Genomic DNA, 22,352 nt, shown 5'->3' on the forward strand with positions numbered 1-22,352 from the left:
GCAAGAGTTTAGAGAGAGCGAGTGCAAAAGACTTAGATTCCAGATCGGAAGAAAAGAAAGAGATAGAAAATGAAAGGGCCGTCAATAATGAGCATTCGGAAGAAAGGAATTTAACCAGTAATACGGAGGAGGCAATTAAAATTGCAGACATCAGTTTAGAAGAAAGGTCTATCCTTGCGGATGTTTCACCAGCAGAATTCTTGGAAGCACAAAAAACTTGCGCTAGTTTAGCGACCCCGTGGAAGAAAAGGGAAAGTGAAAATGAAAAAGAGTTTATAATAGTCAAGGAAAGACTATTCAGAGTGGCAAGTTCTAAAAAAGGGGAAGATAAGCGTCAGCTGTGTGTGCCTCTCATTTTTAGGAAAGGGATCTTGAAGTTATGCCACAAGGAAATCTCTGCTCATTTAGGGGTAACAAAAACCAAGGATAGAGTTTTGACACACTATTTCTGGCCTAATTGCTACCAGGAAATTGAAGAATTTGTGAGGACGTGCGATATTTGTCAGCGTGTAGGTCACAATAAGGATAAAAAGAAAGCCCCTATGAAGATTGTGCCTGTTATATCAGAAGTGTTTAGCAGATTAAATATTGATGCAGTAGGACCTCTGATCCCTAGTTCGCATGAAAATAAATGCTTAATTACGTCTATTTGTGTTGCTTCCAAATATCCAGATGCCATTCCTGTACAGAATTTAAACTCTAAATGTGTGATTCAAGCCTTGATACAAATCTTTTCTAGATCAGGTTACCCTAAGGAAATTCAGTGTGATTTGGGTAGATCGTTTACCAGCGAACTTACATCTGAGTTTTTTAGTAAGTTCGGAATTAAGGTGTATCATTCTTCTGTGTGTCACCCTCAAAGCAATTCTGTTGAAAGGTTGCATTCCACCTTGAAAAGGGTATTGAAGGCTTTGTGCTTGGAAAGCGGGAAGGACTGGGAAGAATGTTTGCCATGTGCTCTGTTCGCCCTCAGAACTGTTAGCCATGAGAGCACAGGTTTTAGTCCCTGCGAGTTAGTACATGGAAAAAATTTGAGAATGCCTCAAACGATTGTGTATGAAAACTGGCTAGAGGAAGAAAGTTCAGACCCCACTGTGATCGAGTATGTTCTAGACTTAATAAACAGATTAAAGAAGTGTCAGGAGCTGGCTGTAGAGAGGATGAAAGAGTGTCAGAGTAAAAGGAAACTCTGGTATGATCGCAATGCTGTTACGAGAAGGTTTAAGGTCGGAGATCTCGTGCTTGTTTTAGCCACGTCTAAATCACACAAAATGGCTCTGAACTGGATAGGGCCAGGTAAAGTAACTAGTGTGATTTCCGAAACCAATTATACGGTAGAGATTCCGGGTAAGCGTAGCAGTGACACCATTTATCACGTAAATTTGATGAAACCTTATTATCAGCGCCCCGAGTTTGTGAACATTGTGTTGGAGGAGGTCATGGAAGATATTGAGGGAGAAGTGGATATTCCTTATCCCTTGGCTGATCCAACTGAGGTAGATTTTTGGAAAATAGTTGGAGATAGTAAGCTAGAAGAAAGAGCTTCGGCAGAGGAAATAGGAAAATTCCAAGAAGTTATAAGGAAGTATGGAGCGGTGTTTTCGTCCGACCCCGGCTGTACGTTTCGTTGAAATGGATATTAAATTGTTGGATGAGACTCCGGTTAGAGTCAGGCCTTACCAAATGTCGGCGAGACAAACCGACATCCTAAAAGAGGAAATTAGGCGGTTGCTTGAGTTAGGAGTCATAGAAGTTGGGCAATCTGATTATGCTTCGCCTATGATCTTAGTAGAGATCCCAGGTAAAGATCCTCGTCCTTGTATAGACTACAGAAAATTAAATTCAAAAACTATGACGAATTTTTCCCTCTTCCCAATATTGAAGAAGTGGTAGAAAAAGTCAGCGCAGCTCCATTTATCACAATCATGGATCTAACCAAAGGATACTTCCAGATACCACTCACAGAGCGTGCACGGAGGTATGCTGCATTTGTGACACCTTTTGGATCTTTCATCCCGAAGAAAAGGATGTTTAGGCTTTTAAATGCGCCTTTCTATTTTTGTAAATTGATCGCTCAAGTTTTAGGAGGGCTGGACAATTTTGTTCTACCATATTTTGACGACATCGCAGTCTTTTCGCCGACTTGGGACAGGCATATGAAGGATTTGGATGTGGTTTTAGGTTGCCTTCAGGAGGCTAAATTGACTGTTAAGCCCTCGAAATGCAAATTCGCACAAGACCATGTGAAATTTCTGGGTCATGAAGTAGGATCTGGGAAAAGGTCGCCTAGTGAGGCCAAGATTCAAGCAATCAGAGATATTCCGATCCCCACTACTAAAACACAGATACGTAGCTACCTTGGTACTGTGGGCTACTATGCAAGGTACATAAAAGACTACGCCGGTATTGCGGCACCTTTGACAGATGCTTTGAAGGGGAAAAACAAAAAAGAAAAAGAGATTTGGACAAAAGAGTGCGACGAGGCTTTCAATAAACTGAAGACCAAACTAGTAAAAAGTCCGGTTTTATTTGCACCAGATTATTCTAAAGAATTTATTGTGCAGACAGATGCCAGCTTATATGGTGCAGGTATTGTGTTGTCTCAAATTCAGGATGGGGAGGAACACCCTATACTGTATCTTAGCAAAAAGTTTACTAAAGCGGAGTGAAATTATAGCACCATTGAAAGAGAACTAGCGGCCATTATTTATGGATTGTAGAAACAAGTCATTACTTAGACGGACAAAAATTCAAGATCCAGACGGATCATAATCCGTTGACTTTTTTAAACAAAATGATGGGATCAAATTCTCGTTTGACTCGCTGGGCATTGTGTCTCCAACAGTATAACTTTGAAATTGTTCATAGGCCAGGCAAATTACACGGTAATGCAGATGGCTTGAGTCGTGACCTAGTCCAGTGACTGAATATCACTAGTGGTTATAAAGTAAGGTAAAAAGTAATGAAAATGGGTGAAAATGATTTTTGTAGAGTTTTGGAATTATATTTGTGTATATTCAAAATTGTTTGCATTGTGTGTTTCATTTTCAAAAAAAAAAATTGTTAGAATTAAATGTTTGATCTTAAGTATTAGCATTGTGTAAAATTTGAGGAATATGCTTTTTATAAGGCACACATTAGGAGTAGTTTAAATTATTTTGATGTATTTGTGCTGTTATGTTATCTAAAAATAAGTGCAGGGTAATGTAACTGGCTTCTCTATTATCACTTAAATGGTTACCACTTGTGTTTTGAAAGCAGTGAAATGTATTTAGAATTTTTCCTTCCATAGTCAGGAAAAATTTCTTTATGAGGGGAGGAGTTGTGATAAGGTCACATAAAAGAAGAAGAGACTGAAGATTAAAATGGACAAGGATGTCTTGTGAGAATAAGCTGAAAATTATTATTTTTTTTAACTTACAAACATGTTTTCAATGATTGTTAAAATAGTCTTTATTAAAATAATTAAATCGTTGGCAATGTTAAAAACGCAAGCTCGAGAGCCACGAATTGCTCTCGCATGTAAAATGTATAGAATTTGATTTTTGAGTTAGATTTAGGTTTCTCTCTTCAGATTTAGGTTTCTCTCTAGCCATTTTTTTTAGCATTCAATAAATATTTTTTTTTTTTTTTGCGTTAAATAAAATTTTTATGCTGTGTTTTGTTTTGAACCTGATGTCACAACCCAGGGTTAGCATAGCGGTTTCGGCCACTACACCACAGTGTGTTTATAGTAGTTCATCGACGACTGTAAAAACGTGTTTTGGAGCTGTCCTGACAATACTGGCCATTAAAGTGTGTTTCGATACGTCATCAAGTAGTATTGTCATTATTCACTCCAAATCCTCACAAACCCCGTACGAACGTGAAGGAAGAAAATAACATAACAATATTTAAAAATTAATCATAAAAAAATGTGTGAGTTATATTTGGATTATGCCTAAATTTCCAATTTTGGAAGAAAGAATCAAGTAAGTTTAATAAAAAAAAGGGATATTAATAAATATGCATCAAATTTATTAACACTGAGGAGCTGAAAGTTTCAGAATTATTTTTTTAAAAACTAGTTGTGTGATTTTTACAGAACTTGGCAGTTTGGCATAATTTGAGTCGTAGAATCGAAATTTGGGGAAAAAATCATTTATCATTTCAGAAAAAGTCTGATTTTATGTCAAAATGCCTATATTAGAACAATGCTATACAGTCGAAAGTCGTTAATCCGGACTCGTCGGGACTTCAGCGATTCCGGATTATAGATCATCAGTTTAAATCTGGTAAGATGGCATGCAGAAATTATAAAATTAAAAATATGAAACCATAATTTATGAAATAAAGAACAATTATGATCTAAAGGGTATCAAAATTTACAAAAAAAAAAAAAAAAAGCTTAATATTTATTTGTTTACTTTATTAAACATTTCTTTCAATGTAAGTTGTTTAAGTTGCTTCATTTTTTATGTGATAATACATTATTATTAATACTATAAACAGACATAATTTCTTGTTCAGTTACAAAGTTCCGCTGTTCAAGTCCTATAATTGCTGTGTCTACCGACTAATTTGTCAATCGAAATTTTTTTGTTTTCAATAACCTCTGTCACTTTCTTCGCTATCGGAAGCAAATTATAATGATGAGGAATTTGATTTAAATCATATCAAAGACGGAGTACATCGAGATGAAATACTACATTTAGTAAGGAATTATAAGCCAAATAAAGTAAAAATATCTGCCCTGAAGATAAGGATAGGGCTGACAGATCAACTTCCAATTCATTGCGCACCGCGGCGTTAAAGATAAACAGAGTTTAGGTAAACAAACGCTAAAGTTTAGATAAACAAAGTATATGCCTTTATCCATTTTTTGCAGCAATTCCACTTTTTGTTTAATGAACTTTGAAACATACTTTCGCTTTGTAGATCCTTTACATATTAATAATTATATATCAGAAATTCTATTTGACATAATCGAAAGTTCAAGCTTACTTTTATAAAATTGCTCTAACAGTCTGCAAAAAATAATAAGCCAGATCCAATTCGAAGATAAAGGAACAACGCAATCTGCAACGTTAACTGAAATAGATAATTAGATAATTTTAGCTTATGCCGTAGAGGTCTTATGCGCAGAAAGTTTGTAGCTTTGAGGTCCGGATTATAGATCATTCCGGATTATGGGTGTCCGAATTAACGACTTTTGACTGTATATAAATCTAATACGTGTCCTAAGTCACACTTTCGAAACATAAAAAACGCAATTTGAATTTTGTGAGTCAGCCCAGTAGATTGGGAGATATAGAACTGTTCCTCCCCTTTTTTTTTTCTACAGTGTACATATCAGTAACATAAATTATTATTTAGAAAGAAAAGCAACAGAATTGAATTTAAAAAAAAAAAAAGAAATTTAAAATATGGAACTGATTCCATTTCGTCGTAAAAACAGAGTTACAAAATGGAATATTTTTTGCTATTGTATGGAATAACTTTTTTTTTTTAAATTTTGAATTGATAAATTCAGAAGAGGAGAAATTCTGTTGAATTTAGTCCTTACTGTATTACATTTTTCTTGTGAAATTTTGAAATGACATTTCCTTTTTTGCTGTACACAATATAATGTATTGCAAATGGCAGCAGGGTAAAGTAAGATTTTGGAAGTGTTGTTTTCTTAGCCAGGTTCTTCCATGGTGGAGAAAATCAGCCAGAAAAAATTTAGGTACTATTCTGTTTTGAGGACCGTAAAAAAATTGCAGCGAAAATGTATGTGCAAAAGTGCCAAATCTAGCAAACTCTCCCATTTAACAGCTTGCCAAATCTAGCGTACATGCTGATTTCAGATTATGTAAGTTTAGATAGTTTCTTAAGACACCATTGAAATACTAGTTTAATTTTTAAATCCTTTTTTTATATTCTATGGATTTAACAATTTGGGAATTGCCCATGATGAAAAGTTTGCAATAGAATTTTTTGCAAAGAAAAGGCATCATTCATTATAGAAAATTATGTTTTGAACAACTAATGAGATGAAATTATGCTTTAGGGATAACTCGGTAGCGAAATAACGATGCAGGAATCCATTCAGTTCTGTTTAGCCTTGTTTATATAAATTACTAGCAGCTTTGCTGACAGCCTTCGTCTGGCTTTTAAATGTACCGGAAAATGGCTGAAGGGAACACCAAAAGTTAAATTTAAAAACTGCGTAGAATTTTACTCTGCAAAACAACTTCATAAATAAAAAGTTATTACGTATAACAAAATTACAATGAAATAAGCAATATCCCTTAATACAAATATTAATTATCCTAATAAATAAATTAACCAACTTCCCTTTGTAAAATCTTAAGAACTCAAATGGTATAAAGGAGGTTAAAACTTTGTTTCCTAAAAAAAAAAAAAAAACACTCAAAACTTTTCAATATCTTAAAAACAGTGAAATGAGCAATACATAATATAATGTATTGCATATATTATGTATTGCTCATTTCACTGCTCAAATAACATAAAAGAATACAAAAAACAAAAAATTCTGAAAAGCAAAGTATAATTAATGGTATTTTATCTTATATTTTCAAGAGAAAAAAAATTACAATGAAATAAGCTATATCCCTTAATGCAAATATTAATTATCTTAATAAAGAAATTAACCAACTTTTCGTTGAAGAAAAAAAGTCATGCAAAACTTTTCAATATCTTACAAACAGTGAAATAAGCAAAACATAACATGAAAGCAACTCAAAAAACATAAAATTCTGCACAGAATTTTACTCTACAGAACAACTTTATCAAAAAAAAAAAAAAAAAAAAAAAAAAAAAAAAACGTATTATAGTATATATATATATAAATGAAAATGAAATATGCCAATCTCTTAAAAACAGTGACATAAGAAATACGATGAAAAATTGTTGCCAAATCCATATTTCTAAAAGAATGAAACTATTCAAAATGATGCGATTTCAGCAAAAATCTATCAACAACAATAAGACAGAAAAATTGTTGCCAAAATCACATTTTTAAAGATGTGACATGTGAGAAGTGTACTCGGAAGCTTCATTTAAAAAATTTTTTCAAAATACAAAATATTATCATTTTTCCAAAATTCTTTTTGTAAAAGCAGTCGCAAGGATGAAAATTTAACGTGTCCAAAAATAAAAGAAAGATAAACTGTACATTTTTAAAAATAAACTTTTTTAGAAAAAACCCGTTGAAAAGGTGTTAAGCTCACTTTGTTAAATAAATTCATATTTAATCGATTTATTGAAACACCAAATTTATTTTACGTTTGTGAAATAGCTAAGTGCGTAAGTTTCATGACAATGTGAAAATGGAGTGGGTAGAGTAAAATCACGCTTTCCTATAGCCCATTTTGTCTCAAAATGACGCGATTTCGTAACAAAACATAGAATAAAAAAAATTCGAATTCGAATTTCGAAAAAATCGCTTCGAGGTACACTAGCTCTTGTCTAGATGCACCTATGTACCAAATTTCGTAGCTGTGGGTCTATTAGCTTATACGCAGTGGAAACGAAAGACACACGCACACACACAAACAAACAGACTCTTTCTTTTATTATATGTAGAGATAATAATGATCTGAATAAGTTATTTACTCTTATGTTTCCATTCAGTTATGTTTAGCCTTTTTTATATAAATTATAATAATAAAACATTACAGTCAAAAGTCATTAATTTGGACACCCATAATCCGGAATGATCTATAATCCGGACCTCAAAGCTACAGCCTTTCTGCGCATGCGTCGCATTAACGCATGTGCGTAAGACCTTTATGGTGGCGAATATGCGTGTGCGCATGCGCATAATACGTTTACGCATGCGTGTTTAATGTATAACAGACGGCATAAGCTAAGCTAAAATTACCTAATTCAGTTAATGTTGCAGGTTGCGTTGTTCCTTAATCTTCAAACTGGATCTGGCTTATTATTTTTTGCAGAATGTTAGAGCAATTTTACAAAAGGAAGCTTGAACTTTCGATTATGTCAAATAGAATTCCGACATATATTTACTAATATGTAAAGGATCTACAAATCGAAAGTAGGTTTCAAAGTCCATTAAACAGAAAGTGGAATTACTGCAAAAAATGGATAAAGGCTGGATTATCTAATCATTCCAAAATATGTTTATCAATTTCACGCTGCTCTGCGGGGGGAGGGAAACGATGCGGCGTGCAATGAATTGGAAGTTGATCTGTCAGCACTATCCTTATCTTAAGGGCAGATGTTTTTATTTTATTTGGCTTATAATTCCTTACTAAATGTAGTATTTCATCTCGATGTACTCCGTCTTTGATATGATTTAAATCTAGTTCCTCGTCATTATAATTCTTTCCGATAGTGAAGAAAGTCACAGAGGTTATTGAAAACGAAAAAATTTCGATTGAAAAATTAGTCGGTATTCTCGACACAGCAATTATAGGACTTGAACAATGGAACTTTGTAACTAAGCAAGAAATTATGTCTGTTTAATAGAATTAAAGAGAAAGTATTAGCACATGAAAGGAAGCAATTTAAACAACTTACATTGAAAGAAATGGTTAATAAGTAAACAAATAAATATTAAGCTTTTTTTGTAAATTTTGATACCCTTTAGATCATAATTGTTCTTTATTTCATAAATGACGGTTTCATATTTTTAATTTTATAATTTCTGCATGCCATCTTACCAGATTTAAACTAATGATCTATAATCTGGAATCGCCAAAGTCCCGACGAGTCCGGATTAACGACTTTTGAGTGTATACGAGGCGTATTCGGAAACTAAGTACCGTTTTGAAGGAAAAAAAAAAAAAAAAATAGTAAAACAATTTTTTTGAATCCAATTTTATTTTTACATGAAAATCTTGTCTTAAACTATTTTTCAACATAGTTTCCACCAATGATCAAACACTTGTCATAGCGGGTGACCAGTTTTGTATACCATCATCAAAGAAACTTCCCGCCAGTTTCGATAACCACGACTCCACAGCATTTTTCATGTCATCATCAGATCCGAAGTGCTTGCCACTAAGCTCGTGCTTCATGTGCAGGAACAAGTGATAGTCGCACGGAGCCAAGTCCAGGCTGTATGGCGGGTGATCAAACTGCTCCCAATGAAACTGTCGAATTAACGATTGAGTGACACCAGCAGTATGGGGTCAAGCATTGTCATGGAGCAACACAATTCCTTTACTGAGCATGCCTCTTCGTTTGTTTTGAATGGCACGCCTTAGTTTTGTTAAAGTCTCACAATATCGTGCCGCATTAATGGTTTCACCTCTGGGAAGAAATTCAGTAAGCAAAACGTATTTCCTATCCCAGAAGACAGTGCACATGATTTTTTGTGATAACATTGTCATTTTGAACTTTTGTTTTTTTGGGGAATGAGTGTGTCTCCACTCCATCGATTGTTGTTTCGATTCTGGTGTGAAATGACACACCCAAGTTTCATCACCTGTCACAATTTGGTTTAAAATGTTTTCTCTCTCATCACTGTACCGCATACATCAGTGAGCATTTTTGGAACCTATTGGGAACACAGTTTGCGATAATTCAAGCGGTCAGACACAATTTCGAACAAAAAATTTGTGGAAATGCCTCTGAAAGAGTTGTCATTGTGAAGCGTCTGTTCTCATGAATTGCTTCATCAACTTTCCTTACCAAATCATCGGTGACAACAGAAGGCCGACCACTCCGAGCCTCGGCGTGGACATTTGTTCGACCTGCATTAAACATTCTTACCCACTATCTTACCATTCCATCACTTATCGCGTATTCACCGTAAACTTCTGTCACTTTACGATAAATTTCGGCCGGTTTAATATTCCTCGCGTTCAAAAATTTAATCACGGCACGAATCTCACAGTCAGCGGGAGAACTAATTATCTTAAACATTTTGAATGTGCACAGCAAACTGAAAACACAACATAGAGCACTCAAAATGGCGACAATTGAAAGTCAGTGAACAAGAAAGACTAGTGTGCATGTGCGGGACGCCTACCACAGCGCTGCGACGGTGCTAGAATGAAACGGTACTTAGTTTCCGAATACGCTACGTACTTCCTTTCTTGTGTTTGGGTTGCCGCGATTATTTTTGGTAGCACTGGCATCAACAACAGTTTGGCATTTTTTTTTTTTTTTCTTTTTTTTTTCTACGGTCCTCAAAACGGAATAGTACCGAAATTTATTTTTTACTTATTTTATATTAATGTGATTATATTTTGTCCATGTGTAACAGAACTAATTACAAAATGCTTTAAGTATTTTCATTATATGACATATTTAGTCTTATTGATATGCTGCAATAACATTCTTTGGTAATATATGTCAGGTTTCTTAAAAAAAACATTAAAAAAAGAACAAACTTTTTAAATTGTGTGCCAACAGCTGCAGATGCCATTTTCTAGTCACCTTGTGCATCTAACAGCCTATCTTAGTAACTAATCAATTTTTACTGAGTTTTGATACGTGCATTATTTGTTGAGCAACTAACAGTTTAATGAATGTGCATAAACTGCTTGTTGGAAAAGTGAAAAGACAAAAATGAAGGAGTTGGAAGGACAACATGCCTATGTGAAATTTTATGTAAAACTGGAGAAAACTTTCATGGAAACATTCCATATGCTTAATTAAGCATGCAAAGATAACCGGATGGGACAAACACAGTGCTATGATTTGTTATAGCATTTTAAGGAGAGCAAAATGTTGAAGTTGGCACAATCTGGCCATCAAATCCTGACTGGAAAAATTAGCAGTTCCTTGCATCAATGCAAAAATTGTGCTGCAGTTGCTGAGAGATGACTTGAAGCAGAATTGAATGAAATCTGTCAGGAACTGCTTGCATATGCAAATGCAGATGACAACTTCCTCAACAACATTGAAACAGGAGATTAGATGTGGGTGTACGGATGGGATGTAGAAACAAAGAGGCAGTCATTGCAATGGGTAGAGAAAGGGTCTCCCTGACCAAAGAAAATACTGACAATTTGCTCAGACATCAAGGTGATTTGGGTTACATTTTCTGATTAGAAGAAAATTATACACTATGCATTTGTATCGCATAATAAGACAATCAGCAAGGAAGTCCACTAGAGAATTCTGGTATGATTGAGAGGTGAACTGTGGGGAAATCAGTTAAGCATGTTGCATCATGGCAGTGCTCCAGTTCACATATCGCATCTTATTACCAATTATCTGATGAAAAACTCTACTTTCATTTGGCACCACTCACCCTATTCTCTAGACTTGGCTCCAGTTTACTTTTTTCTCTTCCTCCAAATTAAAAAATATTGGGAAAATTTAGGAAACCATTTTGAAAACATGTGATTTCCTGCCCATAGAGGAAATTCAGGAAAATGTGATAAGAGTACTACATTCAGTTGAAAAAAGTGATTTCCAGCGGGTATTTCAAAAATGGAAGAAATGATGCCAATGCTGTATTGACACTAGAAGGGTGTACTTTGAAGAGAACAGTGGTTGAAAGTTTGCATAATGAGGAATAAAGCATGACCAACAGTTGTTGTGTCTTTTCTTTTAACGGTCTTTGTCTATATTTTTTATATGTGCAATGAAATCTGCATTCATGTCAGCTATAACTTCTTTTGCCAAGAACTACCATAAAAATATTGAAATATTTGCCAAAACTATAATATAAATTTAAAAATTAAAAAATTCATTTATGAAATCTTTAAGTATAATAATTATTTTCTTGGCCAACATGTTTGAAAAGAAAAAATTCAGTGAAATATCATAACAATACACAAATAAGAATTCTACCATACTTTTCATAGATTTCTATGAGAGAAATTATTTTGCATTTTATTGTAGAAATAAGATATATGTATATATATATATATATATATATATATATATATATATTTTTTTTTTTTTCAAATAAGTTACTTTTTTTTAATTACATTCTCTTATGGTACATGATTTTTCATTTTTTCCAGTTTCTTCATCTTTTTAAACAATTATTAGTTGTTTTTAATCTGTCTCTTCCTCAGTGTATAAAATGTTTAAATTTTTGAATATTATATATCAGAAACTCTTTAACCCTCTGAGCGGCCAGGATTTCTCTAAGAACGTGCAAATTTCCCCAAACTACTATGAGAACAAATTTTTTTAAAAATTTTTTTTATTTTAATGTAAAAACTCTCCTGGTATTTCATACCTGGATTTTTTTTCTTTTGATATATTGCTTTAATTTCTTTGACATTTTAATATGCACGTATATATATGTTCTTACAGACATCACAAAAAATATTCTAGACTTAGAGGGTAAAATCACTTCTTAAATGCAAAGTATGAATGTACATTTAATCATTAAACTTAACCATAGAATTTTCCTGAAACCTATTACATACCTTATTCTGTTGTACTGTCTAAAACTTTTGGTACTTATATGTTATAATAACTATTGCTAAAGAAAATTGGCAGCTCCATGGTTAATATTAAATTTGACCATCAAATGAAAACTAACTACAGAATAAATCAAATAAACTGGATAAAAAAAACTATACAATTATTCAACTAGATTATGCTTTGACAATAGTAGGCAATGCTTTTAGAAATGGTAGCTGAAAACTAAGAAACCAGTTTCTAACATTAATGGCTTTTTTATTCCTCTAACTTTTAACATTGTATCTCTAAATGCTTTCATCATTGATATAAAAAGTTGCCTTTCTTCATGATTTTTGCATATTCTGTTATAAAATAAAGTGCCTTTTTCTTGCAAGAAGATTGTGTATAACGTATTATTACCTTCAATAGTATCCAGCAGAATTTATCTGGCACTAGTGCATAAGAAATTAAAACTTATTCAAAGCAATATTAACACCAATTGTAGATATATATCTACCAGAAATGTTATGCAAAAGATAAATGGAAATGTAATATTTTTATCGTCTATGCATTTTCCTGTTGTATTCCCCCTCCCCTAAACATAGCACAATTTATGTTTCTTGGCAATTTTCTTTTACATATATCACTATAAGTTATAAGTACCAAAATTTAATTTCCTTAATAATTGTGTTTTTACTTTTCTTTATTTAGGTTTGTTTAATGATATGGAAACTGGAAGCAAATTCCCCTTTTAGTGATCTAAACTGTGAATATATTTCACCATGTACAATCAAAACCAGCAGCCTCGTTTGACCAGTTTTCTTCGAGCATTTAGTAATGTAGCTGCACCATGGTCAGGTGATCCATATGATGACTGTGAAGCGCTAATTCAGAAAAGAAAAGAAAAAAATGAAAGGAATGCGAGGTAAATTTAATTTTTGGATGGTTTCCGGAGCTTTTTATACTTGCTTGGGAAGTGCTGCACACTTACATTTTTTAGGAATTTTTCTACAGTGTTTCTTTCATAAATTCCTAAGATTTTAGATTGTTTTTCAAATCATTGTAGAAAGCAAAAGAACAGGATCTTAGTCAGATAAAGCACAGTAATGTATGCTGAATGGAAACAAATATTATGATTGTGTAAAAGCATTTGGGTTGTTCGAATTAGTGTTGATATAAATAGTCAGACTTTGTCTCTTATGTTATTGGAAGAGGAAAAAAAAATGAGTGATAAGGTTTTAATTTCTGGTAAATTTAAAAATAACAATTCATATGAAGATAACATGAAATATACATTAACAAAAACATGAAATATTATCAATGTTTAGTTTTAAAATTAAAAGTACAAAGTTGATAAAAGTTTAATAAGTTACAATATACCTTAGCAAAAAAATAATCCTTCAATAAAGGGTAGTGCCTAAGTTTTTGCAGGACTGGACAATATTTTATGAAGTAGAAATGAGGATCATTGTTTTTCAAACCTTTTTGAAAAAGTGCACAATATGGTCACAGCTTTCTATCATCAGATTTTAATAAGCTTCTAGTAATTCTGTTTCATTATAATCATGAGATAGAATTTCTGTTAGTTAAAGAATTCTTTCAGAATATTTTTTCTGATAGAAATTTTTTTTATCTGCTGTCTACCTTTATTTAATTTTAATTTTTTTTTTTTTTTTTTTTTTTTTTTTTAGATTAGGTATTAAATTCAGAAGTTTTCCAGTTGAAATGTTTGAGAAATGAAAATTCAAGTTTCTAAGAAAGTTTTATTTCCATTGGGAAAAAAAAAAAAAAAAAAAGAACAGGCATGAAATCACTGATTAGTCATCATTGTATTGAAGATTATAGGTCACAGATGATTCTCCATGTTGTGCATTTTTACAGGTTTCTATTACCTTTTAGAACACACTTAAATAAACAAAGAAACAAACAAACAAAAAAAAAAAAAAAAAAAAAATCACACATCTGGGTACTATTCAATGTTTCCAGGGAAAAGAGATAGAAATTCAATTGTTTATTCATGTTTTTGACATAGTTATCAGGCACTGGTGACAGCAAAAATTAAAAAAAAAAAAAAAAAAAAAAGCTTTGAGATTGTTATGATTAAAAGCATTAGTGCTAAAACTGTCGGAATATTTTTTTTTTTTTTCCATTTTTGACGGTTTTGAAATACTGAGGTTCAACTGTATTTCTAAATTAATAAAGAGAAGATGACAATGAAAAAATAAGTCTTGTTTTTATGCTTCTTATACATCATACTTTTCTCTTTCAGATTGCATAATCTAGCAACAATAAAAAAATTCCTCATTGAAAGTTCATCTTTACCTCCAGCTGAAGTTAATGATCTGCTAACAGAACTAATGATTTTAGCTAAAGAAATTGGTAAATAGTTTTTTTTATTTATGATCTCTCACTAAAGTCTTTATTATAGTCATTCTGTTTTTTAATATGTGTTTAATTATGTTAAAAGTGATGTACTAAGCAAAAAACAAAGTAAAAAAGTTGTAATTTACAGGGTCCGTACGGTCCTTAAGAGTCCTTAAAAGTCCTTACATTTTTTGGAATCGATTTTTGGTCGTTAAAAGTCCTTAATTTTGGCCAAAATCAGCAGAAGGTCCTTAATTTTAATCATCTGAAATTTCTGTCTGTTTTTACGACTATCATTGAGTGTAAATTAGCATTTTGGAGGAATATTTTTGGCGATTGACTGCCGTATATATCGTTATCTTTTGAATGGGTTCATGAGTTATAATTTGTTTCCATTTCTAATGTAAATGATGGGATACTCGAGTTTCTAAGCAAGAAGTGAAATATAAGCATTTCAAAATTTATTTTTTCTAATAAAGAGCTCTTAAACAACTTTTTGCTTTTGGGGATGTGAATTCTTTTATTAAACGGTTCTAAATTTGGCGACTTTTCAACGTTTTGGCGATTTTAAGCTTAGTTTCTATAGAAACTTTTTAATTCCGAGATCTGAGGATTTTTCGATAATTTTTTTGTTAAAACATCGTAACATTGATAAACTTCATTAAAATAATGGTAATATATTGAAATTATATTAAAAAAAAACATTAAAATAAAACTTTTATTTTTCGGTTGTCATATTATAAAGTTTCGTTTTGGCAACTTAGTATACAATATTTTGAATCTGAAAAATAAGCAAGGTATAATGCTATAAAGCACAATTTACAAAACAGCTCTTAGCAAAAGCAAAATTAGCTATGTAATTAGTTAAAAATGTCTTGTTTTTAATTTTTTCTTAGTAAGAGTTTTTCCCATGTAATTGTCTAAAATATTCAAAATTCTCAGAATGTGCATCAGTTTTCTCTATAAAATGAATTTTATACTTTTTTTCCTCTTTTTTTTTTTCGAAAATTATTTCTGACTTTTTGCTGTTACAGAAATGGTAGGGATAATTTTTCTTTAACATTTTAGACATTGCAGCTTGGAAAGTTTAGAAGGATTTCAAGGTAAGATTTATAGACCCACGAATCTAAAAGATTCGAGAAATATGTGACAAAAGGAAAAATGTCTCCATGGTATCAACACATAATGGATGTATTTTACAGAAAGTTTGCAATGAATTTCTTACTTTTTGGAGAAGTAATGAATGAAGTTTTTGAATGTTTTACTTCTGATACTAAAATCTTAACATGTTTATCTTCCCTTTATTTTCTCTACTTTTCACTAGACACAACATGGAAAATATCAAAAATCAAAAATGCTTCTAATCTTATCACATGGGCAGCCATTATAGAAAGGGATTTTTTTATTAATAAAGAAATCAAAAGCTTACAATTTAAAAGTTTCATCTAATATGTCTTAATGTATCATACACATAGCTGGCACTAGGCATTTTCCCACTTGATGCAATCTCTGTGGATCCTAAATTCTGTTGCCTAGTGCCTTTCTAAATGCTTCCAATGCCAGCTCTAAATTCTAAAAGTTTTGCCATTTTTATATTTTGTTTTTTAATGTGTCATTTAATTCTAAAAATTCTACCACATCAGCTCTGTAACTGGCCTTTACCATATATATTTCTTCTGAATATTCATATTACTAAAATAAAATTAGCCGCTTTTTCTGTACATTCTAAATGCATTTAGTGTTTTTTAGAATAACAGAAATCTTTAATTAAATCCAAAAATTCTAAAATGAAAAGGAAACGTGTTGAAGAAACTGAATAAATAAAGAAAATTATTCTTCAAAGATATGTGCAGCTATTATTATGTAAATTACCCAATTATTTATGATTTAAGCCTTTACTATAATTTTCCATTTCTATTTCCTCATAGGATAGAGTTACTGAGCCAGATTAAATTAAAATTAAATTTGTATAATCTTTGACCACTAGTCCACATTATTAGTTTGAATTTGACTGTTCTTGTTTAAATATGTCACCGTGAGCTGTAATTGATTTTGTTAGCATCAGAACATACCTTTATGTTCTAAGTTTTTTTTAAATAAGAGGCTGATTTAAACCTTTGTCTGATATTGTAGTTAATTTTAGACATAGCGATAATGAGCTTCATGTCTGTTGGGGGTTTTGAACAATTTAAATTTTACCAGATCAATTAAACCGTCATAGGTACATTGTGGAGAGGTTGACAAGTTAGGAGATAAAGCACGCAGAAACTAGCGAGAGCATTGGTTTGCATATTAAGACAAATCTCTAATTGTTAGAAAAGATGTTTAAAGAGAAGGAAATCAATATAAACTAGCCAAAATGTCGTTTAAGAATCTGTGTCATAAATTACATATATTTTAAACTGTGAAATTTTATTAGATTTTAATAGGGTTTTTTAACAAATATTGTTAAAAAATAAAATTTCATAGTGATCATGTATATCCATAATGACTAAGGTTATCAAACTACCTAATGTAATTATTTATAACTAACTGCTCACCCTTAAAAATTATCTCTACGTATTAGAGTATTAACTCTACATATGAGTATTAATGAAAGGCAATAAGAGATTCAGTCTTATTGCCTTTCATTAATACTCACTGTGGTCACAAGATAAAATATAAAAATGTAAAAATTCAAGTTAAACTTATTCTTTGTATCTACTGAGACTTAAAATAATACAAAACAACTTATCACCTCTGGTGCTTTAATGGCTTATTGGAACCTTAAAGTATATTAACTGGGTTACAACCCCCCGGAACTGTACACGAAGCTATGACACTAATTGCATCAAACAGAGCCTAAATAACTTCCAACACTTGCCAACTGTGCAGGCAAGCCTCCACATTTATTCAACATCAAGTCTGTTCACTGCGACAACTCAATGACAGAGCAAGATTGACCACTACAACCGGTTTTCTGTCTCTTGTGCTGCTAGACTCCGAAGGTGTAGGGTGTGCTTCTGTCCGTCCTCACCGCCGATGATGCGTGCCTGCAATTTTGTTCTTTTTTGTGCCTTTCTGATGACCATCTCAATATAGTTTCAAGAGAATGCATTTTGTCAAAAAAATAATAGTAAGTGATATGAAGATTCAACTAAAATTGATCTAGATGCTGACTTCTGCGGTAAATGAATAATGTTTTATGACTTGAGACACTCTCGAAAGGAATTCCCGTGCACATGTTGCGTCTTAATGCTAGAATTGGCCTTTTGTTTCCACAAAAATATACTGGAATAATAATTCAAGTCAAAGTCCTTTGCTATAAAAATTGAATTTTGTTATCATGTAACATTGTGTAACGAAAATGAACTGAGATTTTTTAGATTGGAACTTTACGCATTTTCAGCACGAAAGGCTAGGACTCAAAATGGTTGGATTGATTCTTACTGCTGCAGTAGTTTGCCATCTATTGTCTTCTGTCTGGATATGTTTTCCTGATTTATACTAGTATTAATTGAAAATTTCACGATGTCAGGATATAATAAATTTCTCGTAATTCACATTATTTGAAGTGTCATTCTTTGGGAGTAAGTTACTTTAATTCCATATTTCTTTTAGACCACACACTTCTATCATCACATTTGACACCCATTTATTATTACACCAACCATGCCTACATCAGGCCTTTCAGGTTTGTTCTAATCAGCAGGTCTCTCTCTAGACAAGCAGCAGCGGTGACAACATTCAGTCTTTTGTTATGAATGATGCTGATTATGATCTTATTTCTCATTTTAATGTATGCCGTTTGACATAAAATCTGCCTGCTATTTACTAAACCTCTAGACTGACCAAGTATGTGACAAAATGAGACAATAAAAAAAATTAACATAAAGCTAACTGTTAGTAAAATGTAAATGTCACTTATCTTCTTTCAAATATTACCAACTATTATAAGTGTCAAATATTTAATGCTATTTGAAAAATTGCATAAAGTTTATTTTATTCTCAAACTCATTAACAGTTATGATAATTAATTCATGTTTAGTAATAATGTATACTACTTAGGGATCTATTTTATTTTTAGGATGGTATTACAAATGTGAAATTCAGGCATAGATAATATTTTCAATTGAATTTATTCAGTTCCCATTTGCTCATAGGTCCTTAATTTTTTTCACTAATGGTCCTTAAAAGTACTTAATTTCTGTGTATAGAAATGTGTATCAACCCTGAATTTAATGTGGCAGTACTAACAGTGTAACTTGAATGTTAAATACTGCTGCATTAAATTATATTTTTTTGCTCTATTTTTGTTTAGTATATATAACAAATAATAATGCTAAAACTAAACCAAGGTAAAATTATAATTTATACAGGGCTTATTCCATCCTAAAAAATTCTTAATAGTCTGTATGTTTTTTGAAAACAGTTTTAATTCTTGAAAACATATAATTTTGGCTAAAATTTGCAAGTGGTCATTAATTTTGCTCATCTGACATTTCCATTCCTTTTTTGTGATTGCCATTCTGAGTGTGAACTAATATTTTATGTGACTGTAGAATTAAAACTACGCAGCTTGTACTGAAGCCATTGCAAACTGTTGTTGCAAACAATGATGTCCAAGATCAGGCAGCAGCTCAGAACAAAACTTTCAGTGTTTTCTATTTGTTGTTCACCCAGTTTTTCAAAGCAGATGTTATTAACAAGAATACTCTCTGTATTAAAAAAAGTTTCTTGGATTTTGACCTTTACCTTACAGTCGTGCTTCAACCTACTGTGACAAAGAAATTACTGTGCCTTCAAAAAAGTTGAAGATCTCATTCCCACTCACATTATTGGCAAATCCAGAAATTCTTTGAGGATATGGACAAAAGATATGATTTTTTAAAAGAAGGAACATTTTCTGAAAAAAATTTGCTAATATTTGAAGTCTAAATCTGGGGCAGTTTCATTTGGCCTCTTTTCGAGTGATGATTGTCCTTATAAACATTGTCCTCACAATTATGTTTTTTGAGTGCTTTTCAAATAACCACTTTACAAAATTAAAGTCTACAAAGCCAAAATAAATGGCTTCATAGCAGAAAGAAAAGGAAGTTGGAGGACAGACATGGTTTGATCAATCATGTATTTCTTTTTTTAGTGCAACTTTTAATACTTACTGTTATTTTCTATTTTAGTACTACATATTAAAAAAAAAAATTATTCAGTCATTTCTGGTGTGAAAACTATAATATTTTTTTTTTCTTGGATTTCAATTTTATTTCATCTGTCCTTTGTTGCAAGGGAGTTTCAAGTATGAAATTAACTGAAATCAAGGGAGAATTATCAAAACAGATTTAGTCAAAGAAACAGAAAGTTTGAAAAATGTACCCCCTCCCGAAAAAAAAAAAAAAAAAGAAACTTAAGAAAAACAGTTTAGTGTCAAGCCAAAGGAATTGGGTAAGAAAGAAGCTAAAATGCAGTAATATGATGCTAAAAATGCATGATATACACTGGTGGCCACCGTAAATGCAACACCCTGAAGGAAGCATGCAAATAACATGAATTTTTTTACATGCATTAGCGGAGGTGAGATATGCAAATGATTAGAATTTCAACACAGATGCACATCACGCGCGCCTGTGGCGCCACTTCAAAGTGCGCTTGGAGTTTTTGCCGATTTCAAGTTCGGCAATTGTGTTTTTCTTGTGGTTTTTTTTTTCCAAAAATACGATCAATTATGCCTCATAGTAAACAGCGATCATCATTTGATCAAGTATCTGAGTTCGACAGAGGAAGGATAGTGGCCTACCAAGAGTGTGGATTATCTTTCAGGGAAATCAGTAGTCGTGTTGTATGAAACCAAACAACTGTAATGCTGATATGTGACCATTGAATGCAGGCGAGTACGACGGACCAACGTATTCGATCGCATCCACCTCAGTGTACCACTTTAGGTGATGACAGGAACATTGTTCGCATGGCAGTGACGGATCACTCAGTCACATCATGAACCATAGCACAGCACATTCAGTCTGTAACGCATCATCCAGTGTCTGCGTGTACCATTCAACACCGTTTACAGCAGAGTGGTCTGTCCGCAAGACGTCCATTGCTTCGTCTACCCTTGATGCAGAGCCACAGAAGTCTCCGCCGCCAATGGTGCGATGAAAGAAGGATGTGGATGGCAGAATGGAATGGAATTGTCTTTACTGGTGAGTCACACTTCTGTCTGCAACACCACGATGGTTGGATTCGAGTCTGGAGACACCGTGGAGAGAGGATGCTGAACAGCTGCATTATGCACCGCTGTACTGGTCCTGCATCGGGTATTTTGGTATGGGGCGGTATTGGATATCACTCTCGCACTCCTCTAATATGCATTGCCGGTACTTTAAACAGCCAGCGCTACATCTCCAAGGTGTTAGAGACAGTTGTCCTTCCTTACCTTCAGGGCTTGCCCACAGCCATATTTCAACAGGATAATGCGCGACCACACATGGCACGCATTGTTCAAGGGTTCTTCGTCAATCGCCAGATTGAATTGCTTCCCTGGCCGGCTCGCTCGCTCTTCGGATCTTTTGCCGATAGAAAACATGTGGTCCATGGTTGCTGAACAATTGACCCAGATTACATCCCAAGCTGCCACACCAGATCAACTTTGGCAACATGTGGAAGCTGCTTGGTCTGCTGTACCCTAAGAACACATCCAAAGTCTCTGAATCAATGCCAAGGCGTGTGGCAGCAGCGATCTCCAACAATGGCGGCTACTCTGGCTACTGATTCTGGAAGAAACCACACTTCACAGAAGTCTATAAATTTAATCATTTGATACTTGGTCAACATGTTAGCTACTAAATAAATTGTTGTGATATCTCTTGTCTTTTTTGGTGTTGCAATTCGGGTGGCCAGCAGTGTATTTTTATCTAAATGCTCCATTTGGGAAGGGTCGTGTATTTCTGCAGAGATTTCTTCTTCTTGCTTCAGCACCACTAGAAACAGGGGGAACCATCTAAAAAATCCTTTTGAAAAAGCAACGACCAGGGAAAAAATAACAATGCTGTTTTAAGGTTCATGACAATTATTTGCTGTTGAGGCAATTTTTCTGTTAGGCTTTTAAGTTCTAGCAAGATTTAGACTCTTGATTAATGCATGTCTGCTAACTTTCATGAAAAATTTATTTTACCTTCTAAATCTTTTTTAAAAATCTTCTAATTTTTGTTCTCACAAAGTTAACAGGTATTTTTTAGACTAAAATTTCAGAAAAAGCCATGTCAAGTTGAAAAACATATTAATAGTATTGATGCAGAACAGACATATGTTACAGTACAATTGCTGCAATCCTATTCAGAGCTCTTCTTCGAATGATTTTGGTTAGGACTGCTGGCCCTTTGGGGTTCACAAAGAGCATTAAGTAGTTTTGCTGCTTTGGAGCACTTCTTTCATGGGAGGATTCTTGACATTGTTTATGGTGCCATAAATAGAAAGGGCCTCTTTCTATTTTTGATCCCAATTGTCTTTCTCTTGATCTTATTTTTTTTTCTGTTTCCTTTGATTTTCCCTTCTTCTATTTTTGTGATTTTCGCTACTGAAAAGTATGAAAAATTGCAAAAATGATTCTGTTTTTGTTATTTGGACAGGATCTGTAAAAAGGAATTTCTCTGTTAATAAAGATACTAAAAACTGAGACCTTAAAAGATTCA

General features: G+C 32.9%; 1 protein-coding gene across 1 annotated transcript in view; it reads left to right on the forward strand.

Annotated features, from left to right (window-relative positions):
* The window catches only part of obe (activating signal cointegrator 1 complex subunit obelus), a 231,708-nt gene that overhangs the window by 7,710 nt on the left and 201,646 nt on the right, over nucleotides 1-22,352 (forward strand). Inside the window, exons 2-3 of the mRNA XM_085810960.1 lie at nucleotides 13,036-13,249; nucleotides 14,594-14,703. Of these exons, the coding sequence (XP_085667086.1) occupies nucleotides 13,107-13,249; nucleotides 14,594-14,703 (253 nt within the window). The 5' untranslated portion in view covers nucleotides 13,036-13,106. The remainder of the gene's footprint in view (nucleotides 1-13,035; nucleotides 13,250-14,593; nucleotides 14,704-22,352) is intronic.

The sequence above is a fragment of the Stegodyphus dumicola genome, chromosome 2 (genome assembly GCF_044657685.1).
Source record: "Stegodyphus dumicola isolate Sdum_Otavi_A_Nest chromosome 2, ASM4465768v1".
NCBI lineage: Eukaryota > Metazoa > Arthropoda > Arachnida > Araneae > Eresidae > Stegodyphus > Stegodyphus dumicola.